This window comes from Seriola dumerili, unplaced genomic scaffold (assembly GCF_002260705.1).
Source record: "Seriola dumerili isolate Sdu_G_001 unplaced genomic scaffold, Sdu_1.0 BDQW01000036.1, whole genome shotgun sequence".
Taxonomy (NCBI): domain Eukaryota; kingdom Metazoa; phylum Chordata; class Actinopteri; order Carangiformes; family Carangidae; genus Seriola; species Seriola dumerili.
The window spans coordinates 194,975-215,707 of NW_019174291.1; the positions used below are offsets into that span (position 1 = coordinate 194,975).

The following is a 20,733-nucleotide window of genomic DNA, read 5'->3' on the forward strand; positions in this document are numbered from 1 at the left end:
AAGGTGTAAAAAGTAAAAAGTGTATATGGCATAAACTAGATAAAATCAATTTTGAGCTTCTGGCAGGCAACCACAATGCTGACCCATGCGCATAGACACAGACCCTTAACACCATTGAAGTTATGTATTTCTTTAGGTTTGAAAATTGCTGGAAATATTTGGGATAATGTAAGTACACAACTCAAAAAATATATAACATTGGTCTAGTCATTTTTAGACATTTTAGTCTGGAAAAGTTACACATAATAAATTCTATTGCGACAAATCTTTATCTTGTATCAGTTTATTCAATTAACAGAACATTTTTTTAAAAAACAAGTGTCAGATTTGCCCTTGTTAATTCATCAGTTTCATTACTTAAATTCGGTGTTAAAGTTAAACGCAACCCTGACCTGCCTTTATCAAAAGGCAACTGAATGAAAAACAGGGATGACACAATCAAAATGCAGTTTGAACATTGCCCTTTATATCACTAACCCTACAGGGTTTATTATCCAATCAGTATCCCCACTTTTCCTCATTGCTTTGCTCCCTCACTCTTTCTTTGTTTGACCTTGTAGTCTTACTGCTGTTTGTCTGTCACTGGTCTCTATAGACTGTGGAAACCCAAAGCAATGATACATATTTTATTGCTGCTTATTTGTACAGAGACGCAGAGTCTCTCCCCATTTTTCATCCCAATTGTCTTTGTCCTCCCTCTCTCTCTGTTGCTATATTTTACACACACACACACACACACACACACACACACACACACACACACACACACACACACAGACAAACACACACACACACAGACTGTGTACATCAGTGAGCTACAGTAGCAGCAGATTTTGGGATGGCAGCAGATGATGGGTGAGGGTGAGGGAGGTGGGGAGGGTGCGAGCAAAGCAGGGCTTTAGAAGTGCTGAGCCCAGGAGATGAACACGTCCACAGCGGGACAGCAAAACACACACAGACACAGACACAGACACAGACACAGACACACACACACACACACACACACACACACACACACACACACACACACACACACACACACACACACATACATACATATACAGCACCTGTTAGTCTGCCTGCTTCGGTCACAGCAGTTTACACAATAAACAGGTGGTCTGGTCTACTCTGTTAGGCACGACAGAAACAGAGAGAGAGAGAGGGATCCTGCAGAAGCAAAGTGACACAACTGTTATGTAAACTGCTGTGTGTGTGTGTGTGTGTGTGTTTATATGTGTGTTTGTGTGCGCATGTGCATGTGCTTGTGTGATTGCGTGCATTTGTGCAGAGGCATTGATTAGCTCTGTCACTTTATAGCTTAAAGGATCTAGGGATCTTTTCTGCATGCAGGTTCCCTATGGTCCTGTCCATGTTGATACTTCATGATGTTGCATAATCCATCACACTGAACATCAGAATCACATTAGTTTGTGTCACTATCACATCATAGCTTCGTACTTGGTAAAAGTCTGCATTGCTTTACTTCTCACCATGATGTAACTTTGGCAAACATAATGTGGGTTTGCTGGTCATTGTGATATACTACAGTAAGGCAAGTTTCTAGTCATCAGTAATGATAAAGTATACTAATAATACAATAATACATCAGATACATTTTCTGATCCTTCATCATTCTTACAGAAATTTATGGAGATCAGCTTTCTGAAACATAGCAGCACAGTCTTCAAAATGGCTGGCAGTGGTGAAATTCAATGTGATTTGTTTTAAACCGTCTAAAATATGCAAAACAAATGATCTGGTCCCTTATAGCCCTTTAGAAGCGAGTACAGCATAAAGTGATTTGTAACTAAACAAGTCCAGATGCCCTATGTTTACTTCCACATTGCTCCCTGACAATGCTTCGTTTCAAGATGCCAAAATCTTTCAGAATGTGTGTGCAGTCTGAGTTTTGTCATTGAGGAAAATATTGGAGATGGTGAGGTAAATATTGGACTGTTTTGGACCCACTGTGCAGTCGTTTGGCTTGAGGCACTTGGATTATGTTGCAAAAGCTGTCTGGAGAAATCTGACAATATTTTTTTCAGAGCCTGTAGTCTTATTAACTAAATCAGAGACAAAAACTATGAAGATTAACTTCATGTGCTTTGTGAACATGAAGGGAGGTTGATGAAGGATATTTGAAATTTAATGTTTAACTCTTTCTTTTAACTGCCCACAAGTTGAGTAGTGTCTTGACTTGAGGTTTTCTCTTCTGTTGGGCTCTATATACGCTGGGATATTTCACATTTCAGTTTTTTTTTTTATTTTCAATTATATTTTCTGAGGCTAGTTTCATCTGGGGACTATGGGATGGTGCTCGTCCTCCACTATAAATCTCTCTGTGCCTTAACTCACTCCTATATTCAATTTTTGGATTACACATGGTTTTATGCAGGCCCGCTGATCAGGAAAGTACTTTACTTTACTCTTAAGGCAAATGGACTTTTTTTTGGATGGATTTTGGATTTAGGCCAGCTAAAATAATTTATTTATAACAGTGTTTTCCTTTGAATTGCTGCTGTCTGCCAGACTTATCGTCTTTCAAAGGGCAGAGGCTGTTTAATGTTTGATGTCTGATAGTTTGTAGCAGTTTAACTGAGCCAGAAGGGATTGAAGCCAATGTGTGCAGGATGTCAAAACACTGCATGTCAATGAAATTCACCTATAGTGTTTCTCAGAATCTTGTGGTGAATTATCACTGCTTAAGTCTAGAGTAGCCGGAAGTATAGTCATGAATGAAAACAATGAGATAAGATACGATGTCCATGCTATTTAGTTATTTTTTTTTCTCATTAACCTACATTTTAGCAACTTGATCTCATCTTTCTTTATGGATTTTTTGCAAAGTAGTCATGAATGATTTGAACCCTAACTGTGTTATCAGTGTTGCTCTATAACTGCAGTATAACCCACTGAGCGTTAAGAGATTTCTGAGTGTATAAGTAAGTATAATATACTTTTTGGGGCAGTGATTGGTTGATTTTACTCAATTTGATTTTACTTACAGAGCTTTTCGCTCATCAGAAGTAGAAGTTATCAACCAGTTTTCCTGTGCTCAATGCCTTTCCTGTGAGCAAGAGTTTCTGTTGGCTCACTCTCCAAGTGAGACCTCTAAGTATCTGCTGGTCAGCAGAAGGAGGGAATGTGATAGTGACAGGTGCAGCCACCTAAAATAGGAGAGGAGTGCAGGGGGAAGGCCCAGGGCAGCGTGGTAGAGGTAATGGAAAAAGGAAGAGAAAAGAGGACGGCAATGAAATAATAAGAGGACAGAGGGAAAATGTGGGCGAGGAGAGTATAGCAAAGGAAAGAGTGGAATGAGACTGAGCACGAGAAAGACAGCAGCAAAAGCTTTTTCCGTCTCAAGCTCCCTATAAATTTTGTGCATCATAACTTATCTGTAAAACCCAGTCGGACATGCCATTAGACATGTAACTCAGAGCACAGGCACACACACATAGATGCACTCATGGGACTGTAATGACTCCTGCATTACTGCAGCAGTAGTAGTTTTGTTATTTTACCCATGATTTTTTCAAAAGTGTGTAGCTTATGTTGTTTAATCATAAAATTATTTATAAATGAAGTAATTGTGACTCTGTTGTTTGGTGTCCCACTATCTACAGGGGCTTTTTCTCTTGTGTTGTAGCATGGAGCTTGAGGCAGGATAGAGTTCATCAACACTTTTACCAGGAAGATGGAAACTTAAAAGTTTGGGATTTACAGAGTGTTTGAGAAGGAATTAATTAATTGTGTTGTGTTGTGATGCCAAAGCAGAGAGAAAGAAGCTTTAGCTTTGATGCAGCAGAGTGCAGGCTTTTGCAAACTTTGTGTAGATTTTAATGGACTGTAGGGTTATCACACTCTGTCAGGGCCATCACTGAACCCTTAACTGTAGTGAAATGACAAATAAAAGGCAATTTGCAAGTTGCTCAGTGGACTTTGGGAGCACTACCACCACAGTATTAAATGACTCAGTGAATTAAGTTTGGAAATATCTGTGTTGTTAGAGATAAGCTGTAAGAGAGAGCGAGAGAGAGACAGAGATAAGGGAAGAAAAGAGATTTCTCAAGACTTTAGCGAAGTTGTTTCTCTACAAATTGAGATGCTGTCTGTTACTTTTTTTTATTTTTTAATTTTTTATGTACTGTAATATTCACCCCAATAAAGCTCATATAGCCACATCTAGAGCCTGAGCGATTTTATCGATACTGGCCTGGTCAACAGATATATCTGTATAGGCGCATATATTTATTCACTGATATGCGGTGATATGAATACTTTATTAGCAATAATGCAGTGGAAATGCCTCGGTCAAGTCAAATTATATAGACAGCTTTTTTTATGTATATTATGTATATTTGATATATTTATATATAATATATATTATATATATATATATATATATATCCACTATGTTGTATATAATAATATATACATATTTGTTTTCTATTCATACATGTTTTCTATTAATAATTATTATATATTATATTTTTATAGTTATTTTATTTGATTCCCAATTTAGCGATATCAGAATCTTTTACTCCCTAATATTGGTATCGGCATCGTCCCCAAAAATGCAATATCAGTCGGGCTCTAACTTAAACCTCCATCACAATGTTTTTTTTGTAGATTGTTGCAAACAGTGGTCCCTCTTAACCATCCCTCCTTTCACTTGATGTCTTTAAAGATGGTAAATTGATGGCAGTGTGTTGTGATGCAGGTAGTTATCTGCAAGGAAACATGTGACTTGTGCAGTGCTCAATCTGTATCTGTTGACACTGGTGAGTTAAGGAGATGGTTTTGCTATTTTGGAGTTGATATGTTAGAGATGGTGTGTAGGCCTGGAGTGTACTGTATATAAACTAAATGTTTCTCCAGAGCTTTATATTCACATGTGACTAAATTGATATCCTCAGGTAGCACAGACCCATAATCCCTCACTCTACGGTTTTATCAAGATCATGATAAGGGCCTGATGTTATAATGCTGTAGAGACATTAATTCTGAAAAAATAACAACTTCATAAAAATATATGCAATATTGAAAAGAACGATGATACAGGAATTTAATAAACAAAAGGGTCAGGGAGAAAAGTTGTTTCGAGAGACATTTTAGGCAGCAGAAGAGAAAACATGAGTGAGAGCACGTGATTTAGGAGAGTGAGCGTGACACAGTGCCCCCCAGACTGCAATGTGATGGAGGATGCTGATAGTGCACCTGTACAGTCCTTTCTAGTTTTCAACAGGAAACCCCATCACCACTCTCTCCTCTACCTTACTGAGCTGTTCCTCTCTCCCACCCACATACTGTGCAATGTGCTGTCCCTCACTCTTTTTATGTCTGCAGAAATATAATCAATGTCTTGGGGTGGCCTGCATCAGCACACTTTGATCAGAGAATCGGGCACAAATCTTGAACTGTAAAGAGAGAATGGATGTGTTATTCATTTGCTGGGAGTGATGTGATTACTGAGCAGGTTTTCAGTGGCATGGATGTGGCACTTTGTCAATTCAGAAATTGAGAGTGTGGTATGAATGGCTGAAGAAGTAAATCAATATTGGGATGAAAATATTCAAAAAATCATGAACTGAAATAAGCATTTAAACAAATCATAGTGTAAAAGTTCAGACTGTGCTGAAGCTACCCTGTTAACTTGCAAACAAAGCAGGGCAAAGAAATCATATTGTGATTATTTTAGCCCATATTGTGATTGCGATATGAGTCACAATTTCAGTTGAATCAGGTCATGTTTGCATTTCATTTTCACTGAAAAAAGTATAAAAATAATGATGATGTTATTTTTGTTGGGGCACCAAACAAGGATGTTCCTTTATGTCTGGAGAATATGATTTGTAGGCGTCTCTGTAGCACCACAATGGTTCACTTACGGTCTGTTGTGACACATTTTACCTTCATCAAAAAAATTGCAGCTCCTGTGACTTGGATATTGTCTTAAAAATGTTTTGATTGATTGTTCAGACCTAAAACAAAGTAAATAAAAACAAGATATTAATGGCTGTAAATGCAAAGGATTTGACTCAAAGAGATAAATATAAGTTTACCATGTAATTTGGAATACTGACATTATTAAGATAAAGCTGCAGTATATAACAGTATTTATTATTGTTATATACTGCATATGTTTTCCACATCACACATGTATTAGAGATAAGAAAATATATAAATATCTCAGAAAATATAGATTCAAATAACCATAGCCATTTGTCATGAAAACTAAAACCAGATGATTACATGTCTTTTCATGTTGGTCACATGCCATGTGCCATTTTTGTTTGTGTTTTTCTTGGTAATGAATAGGAAGGTTAATATGTTCTAAAAAGATTTCAAGTTCGTTTTTTGTTAGACTTGAAGTTGAAGGTCGAGGGTTAGGGTTAGAGTTAACTATTTGGACACTGCAACAGTGATTACTGAATTACACAGCCACCAGCCCCAGTTTCATAGTTTTGTTGTACTTAATGTTGTACTTATGTTACTTAAGTTTTGAACAGACAACAAAACCTGAACCAGCCGATTACCTGCAAGTGGAGAAGACAAACCTCTCAACTACATTTAATAGTGTATTAGCACTTAGCTGGATGCTGGTATTAAGTTCCATTATAGCACCAGTTGAGATAAAATTACCAGATAAACTTAACGATTGAACACACTCTGCCGACAGCGACAGTATCAGTTATGTGTATGGTTGTAGAATGTCATGTGCCCATCCTGTCCTACCACATAGTTTAGGAGAGCATGGGAGGATCGTAGGGAACACATATCTCTCACCATTCTGCATGTGTTTTCTTGTTTGGTTCCTGTGTGGGGGGGGGCGGGCACCATGCCTGCTTGTCTGGGGAACCCTGGCTACCCTCTGTCTGCAAGTGCACCATCAGATATCCCTAGAGAATATACAAAGGTGTCTGCTTTCAGGCGCTATCTATGCCTCTGGCTGTAAATCTCTGCTGCATTACACACCTCTATTTGCACACACTAGTGTGTTTGTTTGTGTCTGTCAATTTACATCTAATTGTCTCTACTTCTCCCTCTGACCCTGAGAATCCACATAGCCCAGATGCTTCAGCCGCCAAGTCCAAACATGGTTTGGCTGTAACTCTACACCCACCATGTTGATGGGACATCAAATGAGTTTCATCCACATATCTTTGCCCACAGCACAGGTAGAAGTGCAGTGGGTCAGGTGGGTGATAACCAGCACATCCTGGATTTCAATCAGTGCTGCCCACCTGTCTTGGCTCCATCAAATTAGGTCATGTGAGATTAACAAATAATCAAGCGTTGTGGTTGGCTTACAACAAAGCGTCAGTTGCACATCCTGAAAGCTGCCTCTATTAATAAAAGGCTGAGTTAAGCCCAGGGGTTTCTGTGGTCTCTAAATCAGCTTTTCACATGGTCAGATTGGAAGTGATTCACACTGTGTGACTCTCAGAAGGACACGGCTCTGTAGTTGCTAATGCACTTGATAGACTACTATTATAAGTCTGAGTGCCCTAACATTAAAGGTGGAACAACAGGTCCAACCATGTACCAGCAAAGTGATGGCAAATGCTGGCTGAGGCTTTTGTGTTTGTCTGCTCCACCTGCCAGTTTGGCAGGTAACCAGCCATTTTCTCAAGATTCTCTCTTGTGCTTCATATCGTACATGCGAGTTAAAACTGTAAAATACCTGGTAAGAATCAATTCTGTGGGTTTTTAAAGCAATAGTGTGGTTCCTTGTTCCTTGCAATATTTTTTATATGTTGTCTACTGAGTCATAAAATGCCCTATTTCACAAAAACCTTTTATTTTTATTATTAGCAATAATGATAGCCCTTATTTTTGTAGCGCTTTCAAGAATATTGGTGCAAAATGCTTTACGTTTGAGATACTTTGAAAAATTAGGAAATGAGCCTGTTAACTGCCTGAATCCTTGAGCTCTCACAGTCCTCCTGAGGCTCCTCTTACTTTTTCATTTTGCCTATAGAGCTAGAGTGATGAAGCACATTAAGTCTGCTATGTACGACTTGTGACTGTAGAAATGTACGGAAGCCACTGGGTAGGACTCCTGTATAATGTTGGGGCATATATCGTCTATGGTTGTCATCTGATCGCACATCTTGTCTCGGTGCAATGAGTCACTAGGTTCCTTCGGTCTGCTTTTAGACACCAACAAGCTCAGCCCTTTTTCCTTAATGGGGACTGCAGTCTCAGTCTGTGTGCACTGTCCTCAAAACATAGCCAGTTTAGCCCATTTTAACCTTGCCTATCCCATTTCAGCATCACTTTTTCTGTCACATTATGACTTCTCTGCGATGATGCTGGGATTCATTGTAATCTATGGTCAGCCTTGATAAAACAAAGATCCATGTAGTGCATATACTTATAGGTCTGGAGCTCAGCGTCGAAGGCTCAGCTTTGAAGTGGTGTGAGTTGAAGGTATTGTTTTTGTACAAAGGAGGTGGGAAAGATATTCCACCACTTTGTTTTTTAACATGATTGAGAACTTGTTTTCTATTTTGCAATACCTCTGAGATTCACTTATTTTGCAAAAAAAGTCATGTTTTCATGATGTATATACAGTTTTAGTAGCACTTGAGTTTCATATTGAGTGGTGTTGCTCATGTCTGCAGTGAAGGAGAGAGGGCACATTGCTCCACTTTTTGGAGTGCAAAGCAGGGAACACGAGGACAGGACAGAGGAGACATTTCTAGGCTGAGGAGAGATAGATGATAGCCCCGCCATCAGAAGAGGGGACACTCTTCAGCCAAAGAAACACTAGAGGCCTCTCGGTGGAAGAGAGGAGTAGATATTATGAGGTCACTGATCTGCATCACTTTCTATATTCCTGCAATGTGCCATAAACATAGACATGCAAATTCCTGTGCTGCCCTCTGCTTCTCTTTAAAGTGCCTGCCTATTATCCTAAACAATACTGTAAGTCCTGACACATCGATGGTGTAGAATCACCAGGGCACAACGGCGAGTCGAGAATGAGAAGACAGAATGATTCATTAGTTGTTAGACAAGAGGGGAGAAAAGACAGGAATCTGTCCAGAAGTGTAGAGAGGAATATCAGTCAGGTTAAGTGATGGATCCACTTGCATAATGACTGAGTAGAAGGAGCAGCTGAGAATGTTGAGTGTCAGGTGTGGGTTACGCAGGGGAGGGGGTGTTTATTGCTGTATTTACATCAGTCTCTAGAGGGTCCAGGCATTGACGAGGAGCACCAAATTACTGTCTGTTAGTATGCTGCTTGTAAAATGGAGTTGCGTGTATCTATTGTGCCGCCCCTTACTTTGAGTTGCTGTTTGCAGTCTTCTTAGCTTCTCATTTCAAAGACCATATCAGTGGTTTTGCCAGTTTTTCCTTTTTAACCGTGAATAGTATATATATATATATATATATATGTTTGTGTGTGTGTGTGTGTGTGTGTGTGTGTGTGTATACATTACTGCAGCCAATTTTATAATTATTAATTATTATTCATATTTTTCAATACACTATTGGTTCTCATCCACTTTGGTTTGATATGAACATCAATTAGGAGGCTCTTGCTTTAGTTGTGTAATCCAGCGCAGTGAACATGATGGCAATGCAGTTTAAGCTCAAAAAATTGTGAAAAATTGTCACTGTTTTGTGCAACATTGACGTAACTTTGAAATGAATACAGATGTTAACATTCACAGTGATAGATTATTTAGATAAACAGAGTATGGAAATTAATGAAAGCCAATGGCTACCTGAAAAGTAAGAAAATTTGTTCAAAGCAGTGCACCATAATTCGCAAAACCCTTAGCAGCAATGCACAGTGTTAATGATTTGTAGTAAAAGTAGTAGTAAAACATATATAATACCTGGTATTGTTATTTTGGTTTAGTCATTGGGTACTATTCAGTGTGTACACATACAAGTGTCTTTTTAAAAAAGTGTGCTATAGCAAGTTTTCCTCTTTTGCACTTATAAAGCGTGTCAGTTTAGTCAATAAAAGGTCAGTTTTCTAAATAACAATGCCTGCACCAAATGTCAAGTCAGTTTTATTCGATGCTTTAAAAACTTTTTACTAACACATGAAAAAGCAGGCACAGCAGGGTCAGCCAGCAGAAAGAAAATCAGATGTAAGGCTAATAAGTGTGTGGTTAAAAGCCTAAATTCGTAGTGAGCATAAAATAATGTGTAAGTGAAACGCCACTGAGTAAACGTGTTCTTAACTCTGTATTTGTGTTTTGGATGCAGGATGACCAGGTCGTTCTGCAGTGCACTGCCTCCGTCCTGAAAGAGACGATTAAGCTATGTCTGTCCTGCGAGGGCTTCGGGAACCGTCTCTGCTTCCTGGAAACCACATCCAACGCTCAGGTGAGATGCTGGTGTCCTCCCTCCCTTTTGTTTGTTCTGCGTGTAATCTTGTGTCTAGTAACTTCATTTTACCTCTGTGCTGTGTATATGGTTTGCAGAATGTGCCCCCGGACCTGGCCATATGTACCTTCATTCTGGAGCAGTCGCTGTCGGTTCGTGCGCTGCAGGAGATGCTGGCCAACACGGTGGAGATGACCGAGGTAGGAGTCAAATGCAGACATAAAGAAATGAGTAATAGATAGAGGAATCTATGGACGTGAGAGGTCAAGTAGGCACTTTAGAGGACTATGACTTACGAATGGCAAATGGTCGAGACTTTGGTAGGGAGATTTTCCCCCCTCCTTTCTGACTGATAAAAAATGTATTCATTCTTTTTTACAATGTATTCTGCTGTTCCTGTCTCCTGTCGGTTTCACCGTCACAGGATAGAATTCTTCAATTTCAGTTGGGATTGCTGATGTAGATTTGTGATATGTAATGAATCTGATTTTGTTGAGGCACACAGTCTTTTTGTAGTATTCCTCAGTACCATTCACTGAGAGGAACATTACAACATTTTTGGAAATATGTATGTTTGCTGTCTTACTCAGAGTCACATAAGAAAATGAACACCAATGTAATCTTTATGTTCAGTATGTTACAAAGAAGTGTTTCACCTAAAAGGTCCAGCAAAAGGGCCTTACAAAATTTTCAAAACTGTCATTTTTTGTGCAGTATTTAAAACATGTTGAAATAACATTCAGCACATCTAGCCTTCAGAGGCGGTTCTCCTCTGAATCCAGACTAGGACACAGATATATACGTTTGCTTTTGCTCCTCTCATGTGACTGTTGGTAATAGGGAAAGCAAGCATATTTCCTAAAAGATAAAGTTTATTTTTTATCAGCTTTAATCTGCTTACCCCAGCTACGCAGCTCATATACTGTAGCTCTTTAACACATTTTTTATTTCTTCATTATTATAATTATTTACAGACGATAGATAAGGAGTCTGTGTTCTGATTATAGTTTAAAATGTATGATTGTTTTTAGAATATTATTTACTAACACTGCTGAAACATATCCAAAACATGAGAGACCTATCTAGCATTAGCCCGTGTATTAAAAGATTTGTCTGTTATTTTGGGTTTGATATCTGGTTACAGTCCTGACTTTTTTTTGGTTGGGCTACTTCCTTGTTTACATATGGATCACAGATTTGGCCTTTAAACATTAATACCAAATTTGGCTTAGAGGTTCATTATACAGCATAAGGTGCATCATGATCCTTCAGTCTATGTGAGCACCATAGATGGACTTATTCTTTGCTTTTATTTTATTATGATTTTTTTACTTGCTATCTGACACCCCCTCCCCTCCCCTTCCCTTCTTGCTCGCTGCCAAGCAGACAGTCGATTTGGACAAATGGGTATGTCTGTTAACATGTCTTATTTCCTGTAACTTGTGTCCCAACCAACCTGGCAACTGTCCTCGTTCCTGTCCTGTTGCCCACTGGATGTCCCTACTGAATGAAATAGTGGTGGTGTTGTTCAAATGTTTTGATTCATATCCGTTTAGCCCTCACCTCAAGGTGGCGATTGCTCTGTGCACTTGTTTTTCATTTCTAGCAACAGTAGCTGATGAGGTCCAAGTAAACAATTATAGTATCTTTACAGCTTTCCTTTATGCTGAGCTGTTCTTTATTTACCAAAACAGAATTCTTACTGTTAAAAAAATGTTGTATTGTTGTAGTGATCAGGATTTTATACATTTATGTATTTTTTTTCTAATAATTACAGCTGCATCTGTCCTATGATTGAATTAGCTAGCCTAAAATATCAGAACTAGCCATGTGTCACAATGCATCATTCATTTGCATTTCATGCAGAAATAGCACAGCCCTTATACCCTTATCATAAATATGACCCCGCCTTGCTTGATGTTCCTTTTGTTTCAGCACATTGTTCTTCGTTAGTCTTTGATGACGTCAAGTTCTGTTTCCCCTTTTAGACAAAATGTGTTTTCTTAAGCCAAGTTAGATGATGGTACTGATGGCTTGTTATCAGGCAAGACTCATCTAACATGGCTCAGACATGGAAATCCACACTATATTTAACTGCTTAATATGGATAAAACTTGTTTGGTGGACAACAAGCCGAACGTAGGTCATATCATATAATTCTGATGTATTTGCAGCCATCTGTCAATCCAGGCTCACTGTGTTAGTCCCTCTGAATCAATGACCAAGCTTTTGTAGGCTCTCAATTGTTTTTATCAACATTCAACAATCATATGGTGAGAAATCCCTCTTAGAAGAACACATTGCAGCATATTTATCAGTTCACCAACCTACAGAACCCTCAACCAACGAGAATGTGAGGCAGACCCAAGATGTATTGTGCTTTTGGTGTAACTCACTTTTCTAAGAAACCCTCTTGCTTTTATCATGTTGCACCTACTGCCCTCTCCACACATAGTTGATAGCAAAACATTGATGCCCATCCTCTGGGATTGTCAGCAGGCACTCTGGGATATTTTGGAAAGCACAAATTGAAAAAGTATCTCAGGCAAGTTAAGGGAATGTGAGTGCAACACTGTATAGTATTTAAGATAACTTATTGAGGAAATGTAATAATTTAGAAGTCAAAGATGGCATTAGCATTTAGTTCTCAGATTGTCCATACTTTGTATAATAGTTAACTTTGTATACCAGTCTACCAGATGGCAAAATTTTAGTACTTTGTTGGTGCGTATAGTTTTAGAAGAATATGCACAGAAAATATCAGTATCATATTTCAGATGAAAGAAACCTCATTTGGCTGAGGTTAGCGGAACTTAAGCTAGTTTAAAGAGATGCTTTCTAATTGCAGCATTTTATTAGCTGCATTATTGTGGCTAGTTTGGCCAGCCTGAGGAGAAGATGTGGATGAGCCAGACCTTTCTAATGGTGAGCAGGAGGATGAGAATAGCATGGCATTCAGCCCAGCAGAGGGTCTGGATAGAGGGAAACTGGATACCCCAGAACTCTGGACAGGCCTGTTTAACTCATAAAACACACACAGACACACACACACGCACCCCACCACCACCTGTCCTAATCATGCCTAGTGCTAATATGGACCAGGGCTAATGGTATAGTGCTACTCCTTGACATACCTGCCCCTGACTCGTCCCAGTGGATTATGGGTGCTTAACGCAACATAAAGGCTAAGCGTTATCTTCCTGTTGCCTGAACTTAATAGTTGTTTTGGCTAACCTATCTACAACTGCCATCAGTAATTGTGTTTTCTTGTTTCATCCTTGCTGGATGTTGAGAAAAGGTAGGATGGCTTAATGTGTTTGCCTTTGTGTGAGATTGTAATGTGTGATGACTAGATTCAAAGTTTTAAGTTTGTTGTGCGTTGTGTAAGACTTTATCAGTCACATCATCGTGATACCTTCTCTGAAAATTGTGATTTACAGCAAAATATTGTCCCAGTTTCACCAGTATCTCATCCCCAGCTTTGTTAATGATGTGGTTCTTTTTGTGTTTTCTCCTTCTATTTGTATAAGAATGGACCCAACAAGTTGTGTATCATTTCTGTTTTGGGAAAAAAGTTACTGTACAGGGTTGTGAAGCCTTTAATTAGTATTGGAAAATCATTTTAATCACATACACTTAGCCCGTCTGAGAGAATAGATAAGGGATATACTTGGAGTAGACAGTGTATTCTTCATATGCAACATATACAGTAATATTAACATACAGCAATGTTAAATTCAACACACAGTGCTACATATAATATAGAAGTACAGTCTCAACAAACACAAATGTGTCAACAGAAGTTGGTGATGATTTGTTGTGATCCAGTCATTTACAGTTACTGACCGTTTGAACTCCTAATGTATTCCTCTGACTTCTGGACCTTCAAAAATATATTCTTGTTTTCCTCCCTTCATGATCGAGGTATATGAGGTATATAAAGACTATAGTCAGTCATATCAGGCTGGTGTGTTAAATATTATTCTGTCTTCTCCCACTCCAGTCGTCCCAAGGTGGAGGTCATCGTACCCTCCTGTACGGTCATGCCATCCTTTTGAGACACCACCACTCAAGCATGGTAAGACTGCGAATTACCAGTTTGTTTACTGTTAAAAAATTTTTGACAAAGTTCTGGTCACGTCCTGAATAAAAACTTTCTCCCCAGTACCTGAGCTGTTTGACTACATCGCGCTCACTCACGGACAAGCTGGCCTTCGACGTGGGCTTACAAGAAGATTCCACTGGTAGAGCCAAACTTGAGGATCCTTTTTTTAAACACATATTAGTGAACTTTTTTTGTTTTTTTGCTTAAAGATACTTTGAGTGAACATATTGTTCTTCTTGCAGGTGAGGCATGTTGGTGGACCATTCATCCAGCCTCTAAGCAGAGGTCAGAAGGTGAAAAGGTCAGGGTGGGTGACGACCTCATCCTTGTCAGTGTGTCCTCTGAGAGATACCTGGTAAGACTCCTCATACTCTGTCCACTTTGCTGTTACACAATGGGGGGATTTAGCCATAATATAACCTCTGCTCTTTTCCAATCTTTTTCTTGTCCCCTGTCCTCAGCATCTGTCCTATGCCAGTGGAGATCTGATGGTGGATGCCTCCTTCATGCAGACTCTGTGGAACATGAACCCAATCAGTTCAGGATGTGAACTAGCCGAAGGTACAACCTGCTTCTTAAACTTTGGAAACACACAGTTCATACGCACACATGTAGAAACACCCACACTTATACGTAGATGATCTACACATTTCATAGTTGTACTTCAGAATTTTAACTGTGAGCATATGAAATCCAGAACAAGGTACCTTTGAGGGGGGATGGAGGTGGGATCTGGCAGTGTGTGTTTAACATATACTATACATAAAGAGAAATTTACTCACAGATTCATACACACATATTCACACAATACACACAATATACACGATATACACTCATCGTGATGTGCGTTCCTCTTCTTAGGGTTTCTGACAGGAGGTCATGTTCTAAGACTCTTCCACGGGCACATGGATGAGTGTTTGGCCATCTCCACGCCAGAGGAAGGAGAGGAAAAGCGCAGGTGAGAAGAACAAGATATAAAGGTCTACACTATATAAAGAAGATGTAAAATATCTTGTGAATCCGATACCATATGACTGTGTACGTGTCTTCCGTGACTCTGCTGCAGGATGGGTCACTATGAAGGCGGTACTGTTTGCAGCCAGGCTCGATCCCTGTGGAGGTTGGAGCCTCTCAGAATCAGGTGATTGTCCCCTTAAGGCCTTTACATAATGAAGATTAAATTTGTGTCTCTTAATGCTTGTTGACAGTTTTTTTGTATCTTAAATGTGCTTTTGTGCTAACGGTGTCTGTTTGGTTACCTGTTCACACACTTAAAATGTTTTTAACAACAACTACTTTTGTTTATATTATTATATGATAGAAATTAAAATACTTTGGCATCTTAATTGTATTTTTTTTTTTCTGCTTTCTTCCTGCAGCTGGAGCGGTAGCCACATGAAGTGGGGGCAGTCTTTCCGTATTCGCCATATCACCACAGGCCGGTACCTGTGTCTGGATGAAGAAAAGGGCCTGTTGGTGGTCGACCCAGAGCGGGCCAACACCAAACTATCTGCTTTCTGCTTCCGTGCTTCAAAGGTTAACAATTACAAAAATGAACAGATTGAGTTTCTCTGAACTCTTGCCTTTTGATACTCTGTTATTATGCATTGATATCCTCACTCACTGAACTCGCTATCATTTTCTCCCACCTATTTGTTCCTCCTGGTTCCCCTGAGCAGGAGAAGGTGGAGGTGGCTCAGAAGCGTGATGTTGAGGGGATGGGCATTCCAGAGATAAAGTACGGAGAGTCCATGTGCTTCGTCCAGCATGTCTCCACAGGCCTGTGGCTCACATATGCGGCCCTGGATGCCAAAGCCGCTCGTTTGGGAATGATGAAGAGAAAGGTAATAGAAGAGAGATAAATACTGTCGTAAAATAGCAATAAAAGCTGAGTTAGTGTGGGTAATTCTACAGTGGTGTTGTAGTAATAACTTTCAGACTCTTCAGATTCTTAACAACAGGGGACAAGATAAACACACTTGTATAGATGTTACATAAGGAGAATAGAAGGACAGAGAGAACTCATCTGTAATATAATTATGTGTCTGTGTTTCCAGGCCATTCTGCACCAGGAGGGTCATATGGACGATGCCCTAACTGTGTCCCGCTCCCAGACCGAAGAGTCTCAGGCTGCTCGAATGATTTACAGCACTACAGGCCTCTTCAGGCAGTTCATCAAGTAAGTACATTTTCAAATGCGGGGAGGTGAGAAGAAAATTCCTCTTTGTGACTGGATGCATTGATTTTTATTTATGTCTTACTGTGGGCATGAACCAGAAGTTACCTGTCATCTTCACTATGAGCTTACTTGTTTATGGTACAGTGCTGTAACTGTATTTTTATCTGGAACTATGAAGATTGTAATAAAAATATTAAAAGTTTTAGATTTTTGTTCATTTGCTGTTGCTCTTCCAGGGGATTGGACTCTCTTAGTGGGAAGAACAAGTCACCAGGGCCTGTGTCGCTCCCTCTGGAGGGGGTCATCCTCTCTCTTCAGGATCTCATCTTCTACTTCCGTCCACCTGAGGAGGAACTGGAGCACGAGGAGAAACAGACCAAGCTCCGCTCCCTCCGCAACCGGCAGAATCTCTTCCAAGAGGAGGTAATCTGCATGCTGCCTGCACAACCTCACACACCCTCAGACTCTCTATATCTATTGATTTTTACCGTCTGTTCCTGTTACTAAGATACATTCACTCTGCAAAAGGGAACTTGCACTTCTGAGCCTGCTGAGGACTTTTGTGACCTCACACACACATCTCATGCACATAAAACATGTACTTGCTTTTATAACTTGTGCTTAATTACATTTATTCCCTGTAGGTTTACGATAATAAACCTATCCTGCCAAGCTAAACCTTGATCTAACTTTAGCCAAATCCAAGCCAAGTACAGTTCAACTCTAAATTCAGCAAGAAATAACACAAAGAAACAGAATAATAATGTATGCACAATCTTTCTGGTCCCTGTGTTTTTACTCTCAGGGAATGATCACCATCGTACTGGAGTGCATTGACCGCCTGAATGTGTACAACACCGCTGCTCACTTTTCTGAATTTGCCGGGGAGGAAGCTGCAGAGTCCTGGAAAGAGATTGTCAACCTCCTTTATGAGCTTCTGGGTAGAAGAATTACTATAAACTCTGTAGATACAATACAATGTAATAAAATGAAATACTGTCTTTACTGAATGAAGTAACATTATTTCACTCCCCGTGTCTCCACTGAACAGCTTCTCTAATCAGGGGGAACCGCTCTAATTGCGCGTTGTTCTGTGACAACCTGGATTGGCTGGTCAGCAAACTGGACCGTCTGGAGGCTTCCTCCGGTATCAGATGCATCTCACTCACTCACTGATACACCCGCTGGCCAGAGTTGTTCTTTAGAATTGACTAATTGCTGTTAAGGGTTGGTTGGATCTAGTGTAGGTATTAGATACAGCTTCAACTTTTTGTACTATTGTGAGCTTGTCAGCCAATGTCTAGGCTGAAGACCAAACATGATTTGGGTGAATCTTTTTGCACTGATTTTAATTGGCAGTGTTTTATGTAGTAATTTATTTTCTAGCAATTTTTTTTTCTTTTGAACCATATTGTTATTCATAATATCTCTTAAATTACTCACATCATTACATTTTTACACGTAACCTCTTAAGAAAATGCTAAGAATTTGTCATATCTCCTCTTTATACATTTAGGTATTCTTGAGGTGCTGTACTGTGTGCTAATTGAAAGCCCTGAGGTTCTGAATATCATCCAGGAAAACCACATTAAATCTATCATCTCTCTCCTGGACAAACATGGAAGGAACCACAAGGTTTGTCGTTTCTCATTGCCAGGAACAGGGTGGGAAGGTAACATTAGCTGGCAGCAAAGTAATTGGCTTCACCTGACAGGTTTTCCTACATTACCAGACACTTTTGTAGGTGGTGATTTTGAATGTTGCAGCATCCCTGAAATTGTATTTGCCTAATAAAAACGTTTTGTTTTGTAATTCCATCAGTGATTGTAGCCAGTGGATGAAAGTATGAATTGTCTGCTCTGCCACATAAAGACAATTGTAATGTCTGTCTCGCTCCTGCTTTCAGGTCCTGGATGTGTTGCGCTCTCTGTGTGTGTGTAACGGTGTCGCTGTGAGGTCCAACCAGAACCTCATCACTGAAAACCTACTTCCGGGTCGTGAGCTCTTGCTGCAGACTAACATTGTAAACTATGTCACCAGGTACTTAAACTTCTGTTAACTTGCTCTACAGTACAGAAAGTACAGAGTGGTCTTTTCTGTTTTTTAATATAAAATTCTGAGACTAAATTTAAAAGTCATTAAACTCTCTGTCCCTTAACTTATTATCAGATCCTTTTGTATAATTTTGATTTATGATTTATGCTCTTCTACTGTTTTTGCTCAGGCTCTTTGGGCTTGTCTTTTGTCTGGTTGTATTTAACTGTGAAGCACTCTCTAACTTTGTTAAGAAAAGTCCTATATCAATACATTTATTATTATAAATGGCTGTTGTCTGTAAAAGTTCATTTTGATTTCTTTTCTCCTCTCTCTGCAGTGTAAGGCCCAATATCTTCCTGGGTACATGTGAGGGATCCACGCAGTATAAGAAGTGGTACTATGAGATGATGGTAGACTATGTGGAACCCTTTGTAACGGCACAGGCCACCCACCTGCGTGTGGGCTGGGCTATGACCGAGGGCTACAGCCCCTACCCTGGAGGAGGAGAAGGCTGGGGAGGAAATGGTGTGGGAGATGACCTCTACTCCTATGGCTTTGATGGACTTCATCTATGGTCAGGTAAGATTAAGGTCCCCTTACTTGTTTACTATATTATTCACCATGATGCTCTGTGTCTTGTTATATGGCTTCCTTGCTCTCTGCTCTGCCGCTCAGGTACCGTAGCCCGGCAGGTGGCTTCACCCAGCGCGCACACCCTGGCTGCTGATGATGTCGTCAGCTGCTGTCTGGATCTGAGCGTGCCCAGTATCTCCTTCCGTATCAATGGCCACCCAGTTCAGGGCATGTTTGAAAACTTCAATGTGGATGGCCTCTTCTTCCCTGTCATCAGTTTCTCTGCTGGAGTCAAGTAAGTGTGAAACATAAATAAAGTGTGTTCCTGTATTCAGTTTTTGTCTTGTTTTCTGTTGATCAGTTTAATCACTTTGCATGTTAATTTCAATACAACAGGAAAGTACTGTAACAGGTAAAAATGCAATGAAATGATACGGGGGCAGAGGCTGATTTACCTGTTACTCACAAGGTTGTCAGTTTTTAAAATCACGTGATTTAATTCCAATTTGCGCCTGACGAATGTGGGAATACACATAGAGAATGTTGAAATGATCCAAAAAATTATTAAAACTGGCAGAATATTTCATATGATTGATTATGCTCAAAACAGTTCTGCATTTTAAATAACTATTAATTCTTTCCATTTCAATTCTATAATTCTTATGATTTAAACCCTTTAAATTATCCTCCAAATAATCTCTCTAAAACCTAGTGTCTTGTCTTGTCCCCCTAAAGAGATTTTACAGCTACTGTGTGTAATTGTTCCCGACAGTGCTGAGATGGGGCTTACGCTAACTTATGAGAGCAAGGAGGGAAACACAGGCTCAGGGATTGGCACAGGAAATCAATGTTTTCTTTATTATGAGTCTTATAAAGATCAAGACGCTGTTTCCATAAAGTGCTTCAGTGGTATATAAAGATCTCTCTGTCAAAGGGATAAAGGAACTGATAATGGTACTGACTCCATTTCTGTCACCTCAGGGCTCGGTTCCTCCTTGGTGGTCGTCATGGAGACTTCAAGTTCATGCCCCCTCCTGGCTATGCCCCGTGCTATGAGGCTCTGCTGCCTAGAGAGAGGATGCGCATCGAACCCATCAAGGAGTACAAGCACGACTTCAGTGGCGTCCGCAACCTGCTGGGTCCCACCCAGTCCCTCACCCACACCTCGTTCACCCCCTGCCCTGTGGACACTGTCCAGGTAAAAGCTCACAACCTAAAATCAGACTTTCAACTTTGAAGTTTCTTTTTCTTCCCTGACTTTCTGTTGCTGTATAGATTGTGTTGCCACCCCACTTGGAGCGTATCCGAGAGAAGCTGGCAGAGAATATTCACGAGCTCTGGGCCGTCACTCGCATTGAGCAGGGCTGGACCTACGGGACTGTGAGTATGACGTCAGCATTGCAATACAGAAGCAACAGTGTAGGAATATTGATTTGACAACCTCTGATTTAGATGATTTGGAGCTCTTCAGTAATATCACAAATATTTC

The 20,733-nt window shown here is 39.9% G+C and overlaps 1 protein-coding gene across 1 annotated transcript in view; it reads left to right on the top strand.

Annotated features, from left to right (window-relative positions):
* Positions 1 to 851: 851 nt before the first annotated feature.
* LOC111216778 (ryanodine receptor 1-like) overlaps positions 852 to 20,733 on the top strand; it is a 65,539-nt gene continuing 45,657 nt past the window's right edge. Inside the window, exons 1-22 of the mRNA XM_022738397.1 lie at positions 852 to 879; positions 7,183 to 7,202; positions 10,231 to 10,350; positions 10,449 to 10,550; positions 14,354 to 14,428; positions 14,516 to 14,594; positions 14,698 to 14,810; positions 14,917 to 15,016; positions 15,317 to 15,413; positions 15,522 to 15,596; positions 15,835 to 15,991; positions 16,135 to 16,299; positions 16,513 to 16,634; positions 16,871 to 17,057; positions 17,440 to 17,575; positions 17,686 to 17,781; positions 18,151 to 18,269; positions 18,541 to 18,674; positions 19,009 to 19,250; positions 19,347 to 19,539; positions 20,226 to 20,442; positions 20,520 to 20,624. Of these exons, the coding sequence (XP_022594118.1) occupies positions 852 to 879; positions 7,183 to 7,202; positions 10,231 to 10,350; positions 10,449 to 10,550; positions 14,354 to 14,428; positions 14,516 to 14,594; positions 14,698 to 14,810; positions 14,917 to 15,016; positions 15,317 to 15,413; positions 15,522 to 15,596; positions 15,835 to 15,991; positions 16,135 to 16,299; positions 16,513 to 16,634; positions 16,871 to 17,057; positions 17,440 to 17,575; positions 17,686 to 17,781; positions 18,151 to 18,269; positions 18,541 to 18,674; positions 19,009 to 19,250; positions 19,347 to 19,539; positions 20,226 to 20,442; positions 20,520 to 20,624 (2,682 nt within the window). The remainder of the gene's footprint in view (positions 880 to 7,182; positions 7,203 to 10,230; positions 10,351 to 10,448; positions 10,551 to 14,353; positions 14,429 to 14,515; positions 14,595 to 14,697; positions 14,811 to 14,916; positions 15,017 to 15,316; positions 15,414 to 15,521; positions 15,597 to 15,834; positions 15,992 to 16,134; positions 16,300 to 16,512; positions 16,635 to 16,870; positions 17,058 to 17,439; positions 17,576 to 17,685; positions 17,782 to 18,150; positions 18,270 to 18,540; positions 18,675 to 19,008; positions 19,251 to 19,346; positions 19,540 to 20,225; positions 20,443 to 20,519; positions 20,625 to 20,733) is intronic.